This window comes from Lepidochelys kempii, chromosome 6, assembly GCF_965140285.1.
Source record: "Lepidochelys kempii isolate rLepKem1 chromosome 6, rLepKem1.hap1, whole genome shotgun sequence".
In the NCBI taxonomy this organism is placed as follows: Eukaryota; Metazoa; Chordata; order Testudines; family Cheloniidae; genus Lepidochelys; species Lepidochelys kempii.
Window position 1 is genome coordinate 112,658,378 of NC_136385.1, and position 17,809 is coordinate 112,676,186.

Genomic DNA, 17,809 nt, shown 5'->3' on the forward strand with positions numbered 1-17,809 from the left:
AATGTCCAAGGGAAAAAGGATGAGAACAGCCACTAAGATGAGCAGTGGGTCTGATGGTGATAACGTTGGAGTACGAGCTGTCTCAGAGCAGTCTGGGGGGGAAATCTGAGATGTTGGAGAGAATATCGGGGGTTGGAAGTCTGTGGAAAGAAGGGGGTCAGGCAAGGTGACATCTGTCACCTTCAAAAACCTACATTTGTGCCCCCCGTGTCTGTCCCACCCCTTCAAAACATATCCCCACTCTTCTGCTCCTTTCCTCAGCTCCTTAGTCTGTGGGCCCCATCTTGATGCCTGCTTCTCTGTGGGGAGAGGAAGGGGAGCTGCGCTGGACAGGTAGAGAGATGTAGGGGGGTGATGCAGGTGCAGCAAAGGGGCTTAACATACAGTGTGTTCTGAGGGTGGGGTAACCCTTGCCAAGGAGCTAGATGCAAGGAAAGGAGGAGAGTTGGGCGCTTGTGTGTGTGGTGCAAAATCCTTTTCCTTGTTTTTAAAAAACAAAAACCCTTAAAAGCCCCCAGTCATCATTAATGCAGAATTAGGCCTAGTCCTGTAGTTTTCAACCTTTTTTTTTTTTTTTTTCTTCTTCATATGTGGACCCCTAAAAAATTTCACATGGAGATGCGGAACCCTTTGGAAATCTTAGACCTAGTCTGCAGACCCCCATCCATAGAGCACAGGTTGAAAACACTGTTCTGTGGTAATGACCACCTTTCACTGTGTGACTTGCACACAGTCTGCAGATCCCGAGGGGTCTCAGGACTCTGGGTTGAAAACTGCTGGTCCAGTCTAGACCTAATATGTAGGTCAACCCAGCTGCATCATCTGGGCTGTGTAAAAAAAAAAAAAAAGCCCTGTGTGATGTATTTAGGTCGACCTACCCTCACTGTAGACACAGGTAAGTTGACAGAATAACTCTTCCGTTGACCTAGTTACCAGCTTTTGGAGAGGTGGATTACCACCTTTATTGAGGGGAAAAATCCCTTCCTTCAACAGGAAGTGTCTGTACTACAGTGGCATAGCTGCAGTTCTGTAGTTTTGCTGCTACAGCTGCTCTAGGGGAAACGTACCCTCAAGGTAGCACCTTGCGCCCTTTCATGTGCAGCGTGGCTAAATTTAATCTCCTGAAAACCAGTAAATAAGGTGTTTCCTGGTTTTCAGAGGCTTTACATTTAGCTGCTCTGCACATTCTGAAGGGGCACAAGGTACCACTGGGCACCCCTTAACTCTGTTATCGAAGTTCTTTTTGGCATTTAAGTAACTGACTCCTGAATCCTAACTGACAAAACGCAGCCTAATACATTCTTTTTGGGTGTAGTCGACTGTCACTGCTTAAAGTAAATCTTAATTGGACTCTCTCACTAGTTCTTGTGCATTTATTTGTGTATCGATAAATGGTGTGAGGTTCTCTTTAGATATAACCTCTTATGGTGGTAGAAGTTTTTGGTGTGTTTTTTTTTTTCCTGTTCAGATACTTTTGTAGTAGGCTGAACAATGGGTGAGTAGAACTGAGATGCATAATGCAGTGGAGCAGTATTCTACAAGTGATTGGCATCAGGGTTACCTATTTTTTCTTTCCTCACAACTCCATAATCTTGATTTGTTAGCCACATGAGAGGGTGAAGCTCAATCCCGAATGTTTCAAGATCATAGCAAGTTTTGTTCAAAGTCCAGTTATTGTCATACTAAATTAAGATGTTTTTATAGTCTCTATAGAACATCCCGTCTCCACCCTGTCATTCTCCAGAGAACGTTGGCTTCTCTTTTACTCTTTCTCTCTCTCTCTCTCTCTCTCTCTCTCTGTGTCAGTCATTAATTTCTCAGCATCTTCATGGCAAAACAGAGAGAAAATAAACTTTTTTGCATTAGTGCGGTGAGGCGTAGAGATGATGCAATTTTCAGCATCCAGATAATTGGGAGTAAAAATAATCGGAATCTTTGCATTATGTTAGAGGTTAATAATACCATTTTTAAAACCAGCTTGTTATTGGGATTTAAACTGTTACCTGAAAACATAACTTAGGTTTGTTGTCTAATGCCAAGTTAAGGAGCGGCAATGTTAAAAATCCACACAGCCTGAGTGGTCAAAACATTAAAGTTCTTTGCATGCACCCACCAAATGTTTTTATGTAGCCTGACTGTTCAAGAACACGTACTTAGAATCATCTATGATTCTGGTTTGAAGAGACCTCAGGAGGTCATCTAGTCTAACCCCCTTCTCAAGGCAGGACCAACACCAACTAAATCATCCCAGCCAGGGCTTTGTCAAGCCAGGCCTTAAAAACCTGTAAGGATGGAGATTCCACCACCTCCCTAGGTAACCTATTCCAGTGCTTCACCACCCTCCTAGTGAAATAGTGTTTCCTAATATCCAACCTAGACCTCCCCCACTGCAACTTGAGACCATTGCTCCTTGTTCTGTCATCTACCACCACTGAGAATAGCTGAGCTCCATCCTCTTCGGAACCCCCCTTCAGGTAGATGACGGCTGCTATCAAATCCCCCCTCACTCTTCTCTTCTACAGACCAACCAGCACCAAGTTTCCTTTGACATACATAACTTTCTGTCTCTGCTGCAAATGCGTTTAAAAAGTCAATCCTGTTCTGATTTCACATGTATAGTACCCTGGGGTAGGATCTCTATTCGCTGCTTCTCATCACTAAGGGTATGCCTACAGGACAAAAAAGAGACACAGCAGCGAGTCTGAGCCCGGTTCTACAGACTCAGGCTTGTGGGGGCTTGTACTACAGAGCTAAAAATAGCAGTGTAGATGTTCCTGCTCCGGCTCTGAAACCCAGTGAGGGGGGTGTGGGTCATCTCAGAGCTTGAGCTCTAGCCCAAGTGAGAACATCTACACTGCTATTTTTAGCCCCGCAGCATGAGCCTAAATCTGTAGATCTGGGCTCTGAGACTCGCTGATACAGGAGGCGGTTCAGTGCAGATGTATCCAGGAGAAGAAATTCTTAGAACTCTGGTCCTGTTGTGTTTTATATATTATTAATCAGATCGGGGCAGGGTATGTGTCATTCTATATGTGAAGCATTATAACTTTTTAGCACTCTATAGAGGTTTTGTAGTAGGAATAATAATACCCAGCTCTCCACTGGTAGCTAGATATGAGAGTTTTTCTCTTAACATTGTGCTGCCAGTACTAGTAATGGATTTTAACTACACGTGCTGACTCAACGGAGAGAGGCTTTTGGTCTATCGACTCCATTTTTGGTGTGTCTCCTTCTGATAACTCTCTCTCTTCTAATATCTTTACTGTACCTGGCTAATGGTGTAAGGAATTGAACAGCAGACTGCCAAAAATTTGAGGTACACAAACTTGCATTGGTTTCAGAGAGAGCAACTTGAATAGCAAGCGATCAGGAACATATGTGCACATGGCTTTGAATTGTAGATTTTAATGCATTATGCTGGGCAGCTCTTTATTGTGATGTAACAGACCCATGAACAAAGAGAGCCATTTCCCTGTTTAGAATAACTGTGTACAAACGAAGGCCCAGATTCTAATCCCAGTGACCTCAATATAACTGAGATTTGAATCTGGCCCAGAGTGTATGAAATGTCAGTGTGGAAATACTTAGTTGGAACTGGAGGGTGGCTTGGGATAATTTACAGGGACTTGTAAAAAAAAATCCCAGAACGTTCTTCATTGCATGTGCCTGTCCTGAAGTCCTAATCTAACTTCACAAGGAAGCAACCATAGCATTCAGGATCTCGTATCCATAGCATCTGGTTCTTGCTCCTTCCCTTCATTTAACAAAAGGCAGAAGAGAAATAATCAAGTATGCTGATGTAGAAATGTTAATTAACATTCGATTTAGAGCTTCCTGCACGAAAGAGGGTGAATGTACTTCCTCTGTCACATTGTATTAAGAGTGATATATAGAAGAGACAAATAGAGACCTCTGATCTAAAGGGGGAGAGGGAGGAAGGCTTTTAACCTTGTTAGATTGACTAAAAGCTGGACAATAAGCCACTCTTGTACCCAGTTTGCTTCAGTACTAGCTGGCGATAAGATTCTTGAATTTGTTTTTAACTTTACTGTATATCTCTTTTTTTTTTCTTAAGCCAAACTTGCAAGACGCTGTCAGGAGAGAGAGAACCTTGGCATGCTGGTCTGGTCACCTAATCAGAATCTGTCCGAGGCAAAATGTAAGTCTATTTTGCATTCTTATTTTTTTTTAAGTGGTTTATTTTTAAGAAAGGGGAGTTACCTTTTTACAGCAGAGAGCGATTACGCAGTGTGATTGTCTCAGTGGGCTTCAAAATGAATTTGGGAATCTTAAAAAAGGACCGTATACAGGGTTTCATTCCTTACTGCAGCTGCCCAGAATGCCATATCCATTGGGGAGGAGGAAAGACCTCTTACGACTTCCTTCCATGGTATGAATTTTTGAGGCTTTTGATCAGCAAGCTGCTGTGATCTTCCAGTCACATGCTGCAGGTGCTGTAGAAGGTAGCAGAAATAAAGTTTCTGGGGCCAGGAGGAGAGGCATTTTGGGGGGAGGGAGGGAAGAAATCCTGTCCAAACAAAAAAGACGACAACTCCAAATGCTCAAAAACTCCATACCTGGAACTCAAGTTTAAACTGTGGGAACGATTAGAGTGTCTTTGATTTCCATGTGAGAGCAAATTTTAAACTGAATGTGTCCCTGGGAACAGGTTTCAAATGGCCATTAACTCATGGCGGAACAAGTGATAGAAATGTCTAATTGTGGTTCACTTTCTGAAGAATTACAGTGTCTTTAACACAGTTACCATTTAAAAGCTAGCTCTCTTTATTAAAGTGGAGGGGGTTTATTTTGTTTTAATTTAACTTTCTGTGCTGTGACCTGAGCACAGGACCAGGAGCAAGGAACTAAAAGTACTACTCCCAGCTCTGATACTGATTCCCTCTATGGCCTTGGTCAAATTGCTTGATCTTTGTTTTCATTGGCTGCATAGGGGTGGTACACCTCACAAGGCCGTTGTGAGGGTTTGCTGAAGACTAAGAATACCTATACTGCCTCCTTTAGCAATCTAGTGGATAGGGCATCAGACTAGTAATATCCTGGATGGCCTGAGTTCTGCTGGGTGACTTACCCTCTCACAGCCTGCCCATCTGTAAAAAGTGGTTGATGCTTTGAAATCTACAGATGAAAAGTGCCATATAAGTGTAACTTCTACTTCCTCCCCTAGTGGTGAGGTCAGACTGCCAGTTAGTGAACTTTGTATTCCTATTTGTATGCATTGTATAAAATCTCTGGAGGGGAGAGTGCTTCCTTCTTTTGTGTGTGTGTGTGTGTGTGGTGAGGCGTTTGCAGATGGAAACAAATGTGTTTTCTTCCTGGGCCACCTGCTAAAATTTGATAGTGTGCAAAATCACAAAAGATTGCAAGTACCTGGCTTCAGATATGGGGGTTGATTTTTGGCTTTGCAATTTTTAGCCTCTTGCTGTTAGGAATTGGATTTCTTTTTGAGCTGGAGGTGGTGAGCGTAAGTGTAGTTGGGGGTGGCTGTATGTTACCAACTGGTACCATTGGATATAATGCATGTGAATAAACCCCAAAGGGAATAATTGACTCTGTCCAAGACCTTGCATCTTTGGAGCAATGAGTGTCTAGGAACTTTCTCCTCTCAAATTTCATACAAGTGAACTTCGAACTTTCTGTGTCTGACCATACAGCAATTTTACTATACTGACTTCCAGGGCAACATGCCATGATTTACAACCGTACAAAATCTGAACTGGCCCCGTATTGTTCCTGCTGCTCTCTTTTCAGAGAGTTTACAGTGTTTGGAGGGTGGTGCCTTGTACCGATCTCCCATACTGTGGGGAGACCCTCCCCATGAAGGACTTAACTGCGGCAAGTCTTCATAGAATTTATTTTTATTGTAGGGCTATTTGACGTGGAGGGGGTTTATGGCTGAAAAATCAGGACTGTGAGGATGGCTTAGACAATCCTTTAGCACCTGTGTAGTACCACTTTGGCTCATGTCCAGGGCCCCAGCCCACACCTGCTCTTACACACAATCTTACTGTTGAAGGTTTGCTTTACTTTCAGGGTCAAGGCTTAATGGGAAGAGCCAGGTAAGCACAATAAACAGCAGTTAGCATATATCCTTGTCCTAGTCAGTGTAGCCATCCTCTGAAATAGAGGCAGATGCTGAAAGATTCCATGAAGATTTCAGTGGTTTGAATTGAGTAAGGGCTTGTCGAAACTACAGGAAAAATGGTTGTGGGACCAGGTTACAGGCATCGTCCTTTGACGTAGTCCCGTCTTACAGTGTAATGGTGTATCTTAACTGTGGTACAGACTTGCTTGTCCAAGGCTTTAGCGCAGGTCAATTAAAACCTAGTTGCGCCATGTATGCTTGAAGATGGGACAGTGTTTTACCTATGTTGGCGGAATATACTGTAGTGGTTTTGGCCCTGTCTACTATTTACTGGCATATTTGTTATTTGCATCCCTCGGCTTGTTAACTATATTCCTAGGAGTCAATAACTTTTCTGCTCCTTTCACGCTCCCCCACACACCCTGAACTGAGTGCTGTCAATAAGGGGTTATATGTGTGCTACAGATCCCCAAAAACCCTTTGTTACAGAGTGTCACTGAGATGGTTTTACCCACTGGCAGTTTCATGAACAAAGACTGAACAATAAAATGTTGTATGCTCTGACAGAGTAGAGCAAGAACAAAATCCCTCCAGTCTGCCCTAGGTCAGCTCCCGACTATCTCTTAAAATAGCTGTGCTCGTCTCTGCCCAGTCAGTCCATTCCTCTGTGCCCTGTAGCCCATCCACACCTGCTACAGAACCCTGCTCTCGCACTCTTAGACCTTTTAAAGAGATTTCTCCGAAGAATTGCCTCAACTTCAGGAAATTACTCTGACCTGCATTGAGATGTTGTTAATGGAGGCAGAGCTGGGACGTTAGATCTCACTGGAGAGAGGCAGGACTGAGCAAGGCAGAGGAAGAGCTAAGTAAAGTGAAGGAACTAATCTGTTTGGCAGATGGGAGCTGAGGTGGGGAATGGCGAAAGTTTGTTTTTAATGATCTACCATGGCACAGCCTAGAGCAGTGGTCCCCAAATTGTGGGGCGCACCACCCTTACGGGGTGTGTGGCAGGGCCGAAGCCGGCCCCCCCTCAGAAGGCGGGGAGGGAACGACACCCCACTGGAGCCCAGCCCCGCCCCCAGCTCCACCTTCAGGCCAAGCTCCTCTGCTGAGTCAACTGTGCAGTAACGGAGGGGAGCACAGACAGATTCCATTAACGGTAAGGGGGTGTCGGGCATGCAACCGGAAAAGTTTGTGCACCCCTGGCCTGGAGCAGTCTCTCAGTACATAAAGCCAGGCAGGCGTTGTGAAACTATTTACAGTAAAAGCTGTGTTATCAGGCCTTGTACCAACCGGAAAGCTCTATACACCAACATTTCTAATCTTCATAGCAAGTCTGGTTGGCACGGTGCCAGCAGGCTCGCTACCTGGCTCCACGGTGCTCCCCAGAAGCGGCGACACGTCCCTGCTGCTCCTGGGCAGAGGAACGCCCATGAGGGGTTTAGAGCGCAGGACAGGGGTTGGGGCTCGGGGTGCCACATCTGGTGAGTGCTCACTTCAGGTGGCTCCCCGCAAGCAGTGGCCTGTCCCGGCCACTCCTAGGTGACTCTGCAAGCGCCACCTGAGGTGAGCAACCCTGGATCCAGCATCTCGCACCCCAACCCCCTTCCCCAAGCCCCCTCCCATGGCCTGCACCCCACATCCCCTCCCGTTCCCCAATCCCCTTCTCCGAGCCCCCTTCCACACTCATACCCCCTCCCAGGGCCCATACCCCACACCACCTCCTGCACCCAAACTCCCTCCCTCTTAACAGGCATTTTTCACTTACTGGCACCCCCCCCATTCCCCCAACGTGCTGGATAAAACAGCTTTTACTGTAAAACAGCATTGCCAAGTACTTCACTGGGCTTTACCATAACAACACTGGGCTAGTTTGAAAATGAGGAAGCATTGGCTTGTTCCAGCAGCCTCCGAGGAAGCCTGAATATAAAGTAATCGGGGTAATGGCACGATCCTGGTGATCGTCTTCATGGGCACGTAGTTTTAATGTGACCAACAAAATGAGAAGCTGCCTTTGCTGCTACTTTACGATCTACGATGACTGTCTCCAAGGTCTATCCTACCTTCTTCATTCCCATACAAATCTAGTATTTTTTTGTTTTTGTTTTTTTTAAACTATTAAAACATAGAAGATCCTCTCCACCTTCCCTTGTTTGGCTGTTCTTGTCAAGGTCTCTTGAGAATGCGAATAGTGGATCCCAGGAAGCTGTAAGCTCTGGGTTAACTAAAATGGAAAGGAATGCCCAGCTCAGGGCTCCACAAGCATTACAAGCACACCACCCGGTCGTGGTGGCATCTGACCTGCTTACACAAACGTGGCTGAGCTGCATCCACAGGGCAGCTTTTTTTCTTTTACCCCCCTCCGGGGCAACCACTGACCTGCGTCTGCACCTTCTCCCCTGCCTAAGTACATTTGCATTGGTAAATTCTGGGAAAACCTGGATGCTATCCCATTGTTTCTTCTTGGAGAGTAGAGTGCCTGTCAGATGTGCCCGCAGAGGAGAACCAGCAGTACTTGGAGCCGTGCTCACTAGGGTATCATAATGCACAGAAGACTGTGAGGAGGTTGGGCTGGCCAAACTAGTTACATAAGCACTATTCTGCGGTCCTGTCGACAGTGCAAAACAAGTGTGGTGAATTGGCCCTGGGAAGACGTCTGTGTGCCAGCCTAGGCCTCTGGTGGGGAGGGAAATGTTTGGTTGCCATTGTTACTAAGCATTAACCATGTGAGGTCTGGTCATAGTGTTTAGAGCTAACATGCTGCTAGCTCGTTACAAACTCCATTAGCAATAGTTAGAGACTGATGCTAAGAACGGGAGTACTCGTGGCACCTTAGACTAACAAATTTATTAGAGCATAAGCTTTCATGGGCTGCAGCCCACTTCATCGGATGCATAGAATGGAACATATAGTAAGATAGATAGGTGTATATACACAGATAAGTTGGAAGTTGCCATACAAACTGTGAGAGTCTAATTAGTTAAGATGAGCTGCTATTAGCAGGAGAAAAAAAAACTTTTGTAGTGTTTAATCAAGATGGCCCATTTAGACAGTTGACAAGGAGGTGTGAGGATACTTAAATTAAGGAAATAGATGCAATATGTGTAATGACCCAGCCACTCCCAGTCTCTGTTCAAACCCAAGTTAATGGTATGTAGTTTGCATATTAATTCAAGCTCATCAGTTTCTTGTTGTCCCCAAATGTGAAATAGTTGTGGATGAGGACCTTTGGCTGACCTTTGTGACTTTGTCCTCACCCGTAACTATTTCACAATTGGGGACAATATATATCTTCAAGTCAGCGGCACTGCTATGGGTACCTGCATGGCCCCCAATATGCTAACATTTTTATGGCTGACTTAGAACAACACTTCCCCAGCTCTTGTCCCCTAATGCCCCTACTCTACTTGCACTACATTGATGACATCTTCATCATCTGGACCCATGGAAAAGAAGCCCTTGAGGAATTCCACCATGATATCAACAATTTCCATCCCACCATCAACCTCAGCCTGGACCAGTCCACACAAGCAGTCCATTTCCTGGACACTACTGTGCTAATAAGGAATGGTCACATAAACACCACCCTATACTGGAAACCTACTGACTGCTATACTTACCTACATGTCTCCAGCTTTCATCCAGACCACACCACACGATCCATTGTCTACAGCCAAGCTCTTCGATACAAGGATACAACCGCATTTGCTCCAACCCCTCAGACAGAGACAAACACCTACAAGATCTCTATCAAGCATTCTTAAAACTACAATACCCACCGGCTGAAGTGAAAAAACAGATGGACAGAGCCAGAAGAGTAGCCAGAAGTCACCTACTACAGGACATGCCAAACAAAGAAAATAACAGAACACCACGAGCTGTCACCTTCAGCCCCCAACTAAGCGCATCATCAAAGACTTACAACCTATCTTGAAAAATGATCCCTCACTCTCACAGATCTTGGGAGACAGGCCAGTCCTTGCTTACAGACAGCTCCTCAACCTGAGGGAAATACTCACCAGCAACCACACACCAAAAACACTAACCCAGGAACCTAACCTTGCAACAAAGCCTGATGCGAACTCTGTCCACCTATTTATTCAAGTGGCACCATCATAGGACCTAATCAATTTGGCCACGCCATCAGGGACTCATTCACCTGCACATCTACCAATGTGATATATGCCATCATGTGCCAGCAATGCCCCTCTGCCATGTACATTAGCCAAACTGGACAGTCTCTACTCAAAAGAATAAATGGACACAAATCTGACATCAGGAATCATAACATTCAAAAACCGGAAGGAGAACGCTTCAACCTCTCTGGCCACTCAGTAAAAGATTTAAGGGTGACAGTTTTGCAACAGAAAAGCTTCAAAAACAGACTCCAGCGAGAAACTGCTGAGCTTGAATTAATATGCAAACTAGATACCACTAATTTGGGTTTGAATAGAGACTGGGAGTGGCTGGGTCATTACACATATTGCATCTATTCCCTTAAATTAAGTGTCCTGTTACCACCTTGTCAACTAAATAGGCCATCTTGATTATCACTCCAAAAGTTTTTTTTTCTCCTGCTGATAATAGCTCATCTTAACTAATTAGCCTCTCATAGTTTGTATGATAACTTCCTACTTATCTCTGTGTGTGTGTGTGTGTATATAATCTTACTGTATGTTCCATTCTATGCATCCAATGTAGCTCCCGAAAGCTCATGCTCTAATAAATTTGTTAGTCTCTAAGGTGCTACAAGTACTCCTGTTCTTTTTGCAGATACAGACTAACACAGCTGCTACTCTGAAACCTGACGGTAAGAAGTGGCCTCTGCTGGCCATGCAGTTGGGTAGAGGAGAGCTGTAATTTGGTTTACGGCTTTTGTGACCTTACTGTTCAGGCTTTTGGGGGAGGTTGCTGAGGACCTCCAGCAAACAGAGGGTGAGGACAGCCTGGTGGAAGGATTAATTAATTATTATTATTATTATTATGTATCATGAACTAGGACCCCATTGTGCTAGGTGCTGTACAGACACAGAACAAAAGGACTGTATCCCATTTCAAAGAAACCAGCACTTTGTTGAGAAAATCATCCTGGCATTCTCTATCCTTCGAGTAAAGCCCGAACTTTCACCATGTAGGTCACCTTTAAACGGCCATGGTCCATATATTTAACAATTTTGCAGGGCTAATCATTGCAAAGAACATATAGGTATGATCATGCTTCTCTTAATATTAAGGGGACATGGCAGGGTAGCTTAGAATTTGATGCACCATCAATTTAAAATTGCCTTAATCTGAATTTTTTTTTTAACCTAAAATGAATGACAAAGATTAGAGGAGGAGAAAATACCTGTCTCTTTTTTCAGGGTACTGAGTGCATTTTACAGTCCTGTCTATAGTTGGTTTCATGGTTTTCTCTGCAAAATTGTGGCTTGGCTATGTAAACCTCCAACCTCATGGATGTGCACTTACGTCTTTGCAAAGCCACACACTGAAATCAACAAGATTCTGTAGAGACTTGGCTCTCTTAGCAAGATCAGGCCATGGTCAGCTCCCATTTTCTTTTGGGGAGGGTGTGGGGTGTCTGCAGCACAGCATAGAAAAGTGAGTATAAAACACAAAAAGGCAGGGAGGCTCTGGGGTAGGTGGCACTTCTGACTCAGTACTTTGCTTTTGTAATTAGCAAGGCTTCAAGTTGACAGTGTTCCTTTACATTGATGGAATTACTACTTCAAAGATTACCTGAGAACGCTTTTTAAAAACATTAGATTTGTGCCTTTTTATGGCTGCCTCATGATGGTTAAAGATGACCTGGGAGATTAGTTTTTTGTTTTGTGCTCCACCCCCCCCCCCCCCCCCCGCGAGAGAGATCTGCATGATGGAGCAAAGACTTCCGGGAGACTCTTGTGCTGGATTTCTGGATCTGTAACTTTTTTTGTCCAGAACCTGATCCGTGGGTGTGTGGTGGTGTTTGCGGGGCAGGTGGTCAGTAAAGATAAGGTAGCTTAACAGTACTTATGATCATGCTGTTTATTCCCTCCCTGTCCCCCTACTAACATCAGCCTGTTGGCTTCTCGCAATTACAGCAAAAAAAATTAATGGAAAGGCAGAATGGGCTTGTGTTTATCCCTAATCCAAATTTAATAGTACACAGTGAACCTGGCAGGCGTAAAACTTGGACACAAATATAGTAGCTGCAGCTAGAAAATACAACTTCATGAATCCAAAACCAAGATAAACAAGGTTTAACTTAACATTCGCTAGGAGTTTAACTGTAGAAAGGTTATCACGGTAGTTTTCACTTATTGGCAGTGGCAATTGCAGCAGTGATGTAAATGCCCAAAAGACAGACTAGAAGGATAAAGGGGAACTGCTAACGGACCTGGCTTCTGTCTTTAACCTGGGGTAAGTTCATATGCTTACAAATGATCATATTGTGGGAGGCCAGAGAGACAATACTGCAAACAGCAAAAGTGCAGCCTCTCCATTTCAGAGGTCAAGATCTTCCAAATAAGAGTCTGGGCTACTTACACAAGCCTAAGAAGGAGTTTCCTTTTGTTTGTTAGCCACCATGTGGTGCTTGCTGGCTGTTGCAATGTCAGGTGAAATCTTAGACCAGCTCTTTCATCATTATTATTGCAGGCTGGTATCTCTGGAGCCCAAACACACACTTCAGTTAGGATTTGAATTTAACCCTTTCACTGATGCACTGGTTCAAACTGGAACCCAGGAAAGTAGTGGGGTGAAAGCACTCTTTGGTGTTTTATTTTCAAAATGAACTCCCATGTAATGGGCTTGCATTTGAAAGATTCAGGGTATATCAAAGGTATCTTCAGATTGCCATGCTGCCCTGGAAGAGCTTCTGTCCCTGGGTCCTGTATGGGGAGGAGGCAGTCAGCTTCATGCAGTCAACTCTATTCTGCTACCATGTGCTTCATCCCTGGGGTACAAGCTTTGCAATGGGATGTGTATGCTGTGCTGTAGATCCAACATTCAAGGGGTCTGATTCAACAGTCATGGTCACTCACTGTTCTAAAAAAAAATGGCTGATTTATAAGTAATGACAGGGTAGGATGCACCAAGCACCAGCATCCCGGCTAGAGAAGTGTATTTCCTAGTTTTTCCTGCTCTGTCCTCTCCCACACGAGTCTTGTTTTCAGAAACACTTCCCTTCGCAGCCAGTGCCGTGGAAGTGCTAGCAAAGATACCTTTGATATAGCTTAGCCAAGGCACACCAGCGCTCTTACTGCCATGTCATGCAGACTTGTTCTGAGCAGTGTCACAGGGCACTCTACTCACTGCTAGAGGGCGCCCCCTCCTGCCTGTTGTGGGGATTAGTTTTCCAAGGTCGCGCCCCTTTCTGCAGTTGCCATCTGTCCGCCTCACTCTCTCTCAGCATGCCGCTCCTCTCACACTTCACGAGCTGCTGCTGCCTCTTCGTGATTCAGCCCTCCAGCCTGGTCACTAGATGTCTGTCCCCTTTCCCAGGTATCAGAATCTTCAGCGGTCCTCCCAGTCGCTGCCTGCCGGGGCCACATCCTCTGGGGCGGGCAGTGGAACCTGGGCCCGCTCTCTACTCCAGGTTCCTGCTCAGGGACCCTCTACACAGCAGCTAAGGGCTGTTCCTTTCTAGACCTTACTGCCTTTCCCCGAGCCCTTTCCTTACTATCTGGCACTCTTTTCCCCCCGGGTTGCCAGCCTCACAACTCCCTGCTGCCAGGGAGCAATTGCAGGCTACTTGTCTCTGTAGCCCAGGGGCAGGCACTTTTTGGCCCGAGGGCCGCAAAGGGTTTCGAAAATTGTAAGAGGGCTGGTTAGGGGTGGCTGTGCCCCCGCCCCCTATCTATCTCTCCTTGCTTCTTGCTCCCTGACGTGCCCCCATCACCCCATCCAACCCCCCTCCTTCCTGACTGCTTCCCCCCCCCCCGGACCCCTGCCTCCATTCAACCCCCTCCCACCCCTCTCCCCCTGTTCCCCAGCCTCTGACCACCCTGACCCCTATTCACACCCCTGCCCTCTATCCAACCCCCCCTGCCCCCTTACCGTGCAGCACAGAGCACTGGTGGCTGGCCGCAGCTCTGCAACTGCACTGCCCGGCCGCTCAGAGCGTTGTGCCGGCAGCGCGGCATGCTGAGGCTGCGGGGGAGGGGGATAGCAGGAGAGGGGCCGGGGGCTAGCCTCCTGGGCCAGGAGCTCAGGGGCCGGGCAGGAGGGTCGTGCAGGCCGGAGTTTGCCCACCTCTGCTATAGCCTCAAACACACCTCTCTTCCCTCCCAAGGAGTTACTGGATCCTATTTCCTAGCCACCCTTTCTGCTTCCAATTTCCTGTCTTTATACATCCATCCCAGCTCATTCCTCCCCAGCTGGGCTCCCTCCCTGAGTCAGGGTTTGCTTAGCTACCTGATGCCTCTCACCTGTGGCCTGTCAGCTAATTAGCCCCATTCCCAGTCTACATTAACCCTTTCGTAGCCAAGGGTGGGTTAAACACCTCATCACAAGCAGGTTCAGATTACTTAGTTAAAATGCCAACTGGCACTGTGAAGCCTTTGTATAGTTGTGCTCCTGCTGCTGCTATTACCAGGGGAGTTGAATCAGTGCTCGCAATAGAGGGAAGCTTTTCTAGAGAAAACCCTTTTGGATGATGTAATCTATATTTGAATACTAGTAATGTGACAGTACAGTAATAATACTGGGAAAGTAGCATGGCTGTTTAGCCATAACCTGAAATGCATTTGAGTAGTTCAAGCTGGCCAGATCTGTAGTATAAGTTGTAGGACCACTATTCAACCCCAGCGAGAACCAGGTCAAATTGAAGCTACATCATGCTGTGTTTTAATATGGAAGTTATTTGTCTTGTGGTGGTGATTCATTGTAATCCTCAGGAAAAAAATGTGCCCTCACTGGGGATTGAACCTCCAACATCCTGCGCTAAAAGTATGAGCTGCTACCGCTTGACCTAATGGGTTAATTCCAGGTGTTGGCTGTTATAGACTCTTAGGCCACGTCTACACTACCTGCCAGATCGGCGGGTAGTGATCGAGCTATCGGGGATCGATTTATCACGTCTAGTGCAGTATAGCATCTAGTCTAGTATAGACGCGATAAATCGGTCCCCGATCGCCCTGCCGTCGACTCCGGAACAATGTAGACCAGGCCTTAGCCTCTGGGGATCTGCCACTAGACGGAGATGTAACACACCAAAGAGTGAGTTAGACATGGAATTGTAACTTTGGCTTTTAGTATTTACTTCATCCTTATGCATATTTTTAAAATCCAAATTGCCTGAAGATCTGACACTAATCCTTTTGGGTTGCCAGCTAGCAAAGCATAGGTGTCATCTGAGCTCTGGATAGGCAAGCTACCACTTTACTGTAACTAGCTTTCCAATCTCTCTACAAAATGTTCAGGACTAAGATTTACCACCCAAGATTAGGCTGTAATCAAATGCAGAGGTGGATATATGAAATGCTAGTAACATCTCCTCTCGGGCCTATCTGCATTGGGAAAATCAGCTTGGTACTGTCCCTCTGATCCAGTTCAGACAATACTTCCAACACTTCCCACCTCAACAAACTGAGATTAGTGTAATATTTTTATGCTCGTGCTCCAGTCCTGCATGGTGTGGCCTGGTAGCAGTTTCATGCTGATAACCAGATTCACCAGGAAATTTCATTTATCTCTAGCTAATTGAGGCATTTATGCCACACTCATCATGATCTTTCTTCCCCTTTTTTAAACCTTTATCAAAGGTTTCTTCCCTAATCAACTCGCTCTACGTGCACAATAAATGCATTATCTAATCCTCCCCTTACTTAAAACGGAGCCTCCCAAACTGGCACGATTTGAGAAGGCAGCTCACTGATTCTTGGCCCTTGCAATCAGGAGTACTAATGGCATTGCTCTGTGGGAATGCCTCAAATGTGATCAAAAGGGCCCTGCCTAAACCAGATCTGAAAATTGTGAATGCAGAAGGAGCAAAACTGTCTTCAGCAGCATTATAGAATCTGTGATTTGGTTCCCTCTAATATCAAACGTGGCTCAATCAAGTCCATATCATGCTTTATCAAACGATGCTGAAAATTTTGTCCAATCAGCTCTGGTAGTTACAAATGGTAATACAAGTTCAGTGGGCCTCTGGGTGCTGAGAACCATTGTCTGCAACATGTCATTTCCCCTAGTTTGGGCTGGTGAGTGAGGGGGGCGGCTGCAAAAGGAACACGTGCTCCTGTGAATAGACCACTTCCCACTCTGATAAACTAGCTTCTCCTACTCTGGCTTCTATGAAGCTGGAACCAGCCAATTTCCATCTGGAGACTTTGTCCTCACAAAGCCTGTGGTGTGTTGCTCTCACTATAAGCTCTGTCTTCCAGCAGTCACAGCTATGGGCAGCTCCTCAGCATGATTCTGACTTGTCTTCCCCTTTCAGCCAAAGCAGTGAATAGTGATACTTCCTTTTTGCCTAAGTGACATTCTTCAAGGAGGTAGCTAGGAGACAAATTGTCCATTTCTCCTGCTTTTGTACTGGTTATAAAGGGTCAGCATGATTCCACACTCTAGTGACAGGCTTCATTATCAGCAACAATAATAATGAACTGTAATTTAACCTTATGGCAAGTCCACTTCTACAGGCTCTCTGCAAGCAGTGGCCTGTCCCTCCCACCACTTCCCCATGACACACGCGCACGCACCTTCCCACCCACCATGCTCTGGAATAATGAAATTGTTCCAGGAACTATTTATGTAGCCTGACTTTAGTATGATGCCTTTATTAGCTAGCGTTCCTGGTATGACGGGACCTGAAATACTGGTCTTTGGAAAGCTCCTGTCTAAACTTCTGTGAAAATCCAGCTGAGGATGGAGAATGGGGTAAATTAGACAGCATGGGAGGGATTTTGAACCATGTGCCTAAGTTTGGAACTCACAACTTGGTTAGGCTTTCGCTGTGAGAACGCCCATATGTGCCTTTTGAGGTTAATTGGCACTGAGTAGCTGTCTGAGCTTGCAGTAGATAGCACAGAGGTGGGCAAACTATGGCCTGCGGGACCGTCCTGCCTGGCCCCTGAGCTCCTGGCCCGGGAGGCTAACCCGCGGTCCCTCCCCCGCTGTACCCCCTTCCCTGTAGTTACGCCGCCACGTGGGAAGCGTGGCTTGCACCCCTCTCAGGTGAGCCCACCTCTCAGGCTTTCCAATAAGCCTGTCCTGTCACTCTGAGCAGCATGTTAAGGGGTGGGGTGGGGGGTTGGATAAGGGGCAGGAAGCCCCGGGGGGCAGTCAGGGGACAGGGGGCGGTTGGGTGGGGTGGAGGTTTGGGGGGAGAGGGGGAGAGTCAGGAGATAGGGAGCAAGGGGGTTGGATAGGGGGTGAGGTCCCAGGGGGGATGGACAGGGAGCGGGGGAAGATTGGATAGGGCAGTTAGGGATGGAGATCCCGGGAGGGGGCGGTCAGGGGACAAGGAGTGTGTGGGGGGGGTTGGATGGGTTGGGGGTCCGAGGGGGCCTGTCAGGAGGTGGGGGTGTGGATAGGGGTTGGGGCAGTCAGGGGACAGGGAGAAGGGTCTGTTGGGGCAGCGGGGGTGTCCCAGGGTCTGTTGGGGCGGGGGTTCCTAGGGGACAAGGAGCAGGGGCTGTTGGATGGGTCAGAAGTTCTGAGGGGGGCAGTCAGGGAGCGGATAGTGGGCAGGGGCCAGGCTGTTACGGAGGCACAGCCTTC

At 46.5% G+C, this 17,809-nt stretch overlaps 1 protein-coding gene across 3 annotated transcripts in view; it reads left to right on the forward strand.

The window, feature by feature from the left end:
- RCOR1 (REST corepressor 1) overlaps positions 1-17,809 on the forward strand; it is a 127,033-nt gene that overhangs the window by 52,515 nt on the left and 56,709 nt on the right. For all 3 annotated transcript variants that reach the window (XM_078853389.1, XM_073349705.2, XM_078853390.1), the window contains one exon: positions 4,076-4,159. In XM_078853389.1, the coding sequence (XP_078709515.1) occupies positions 4,076-4,159 (84 nt within the window). The remainder of the gene's footprint in view (positions 1-4,075; positions 4,160-17,809) is intronic.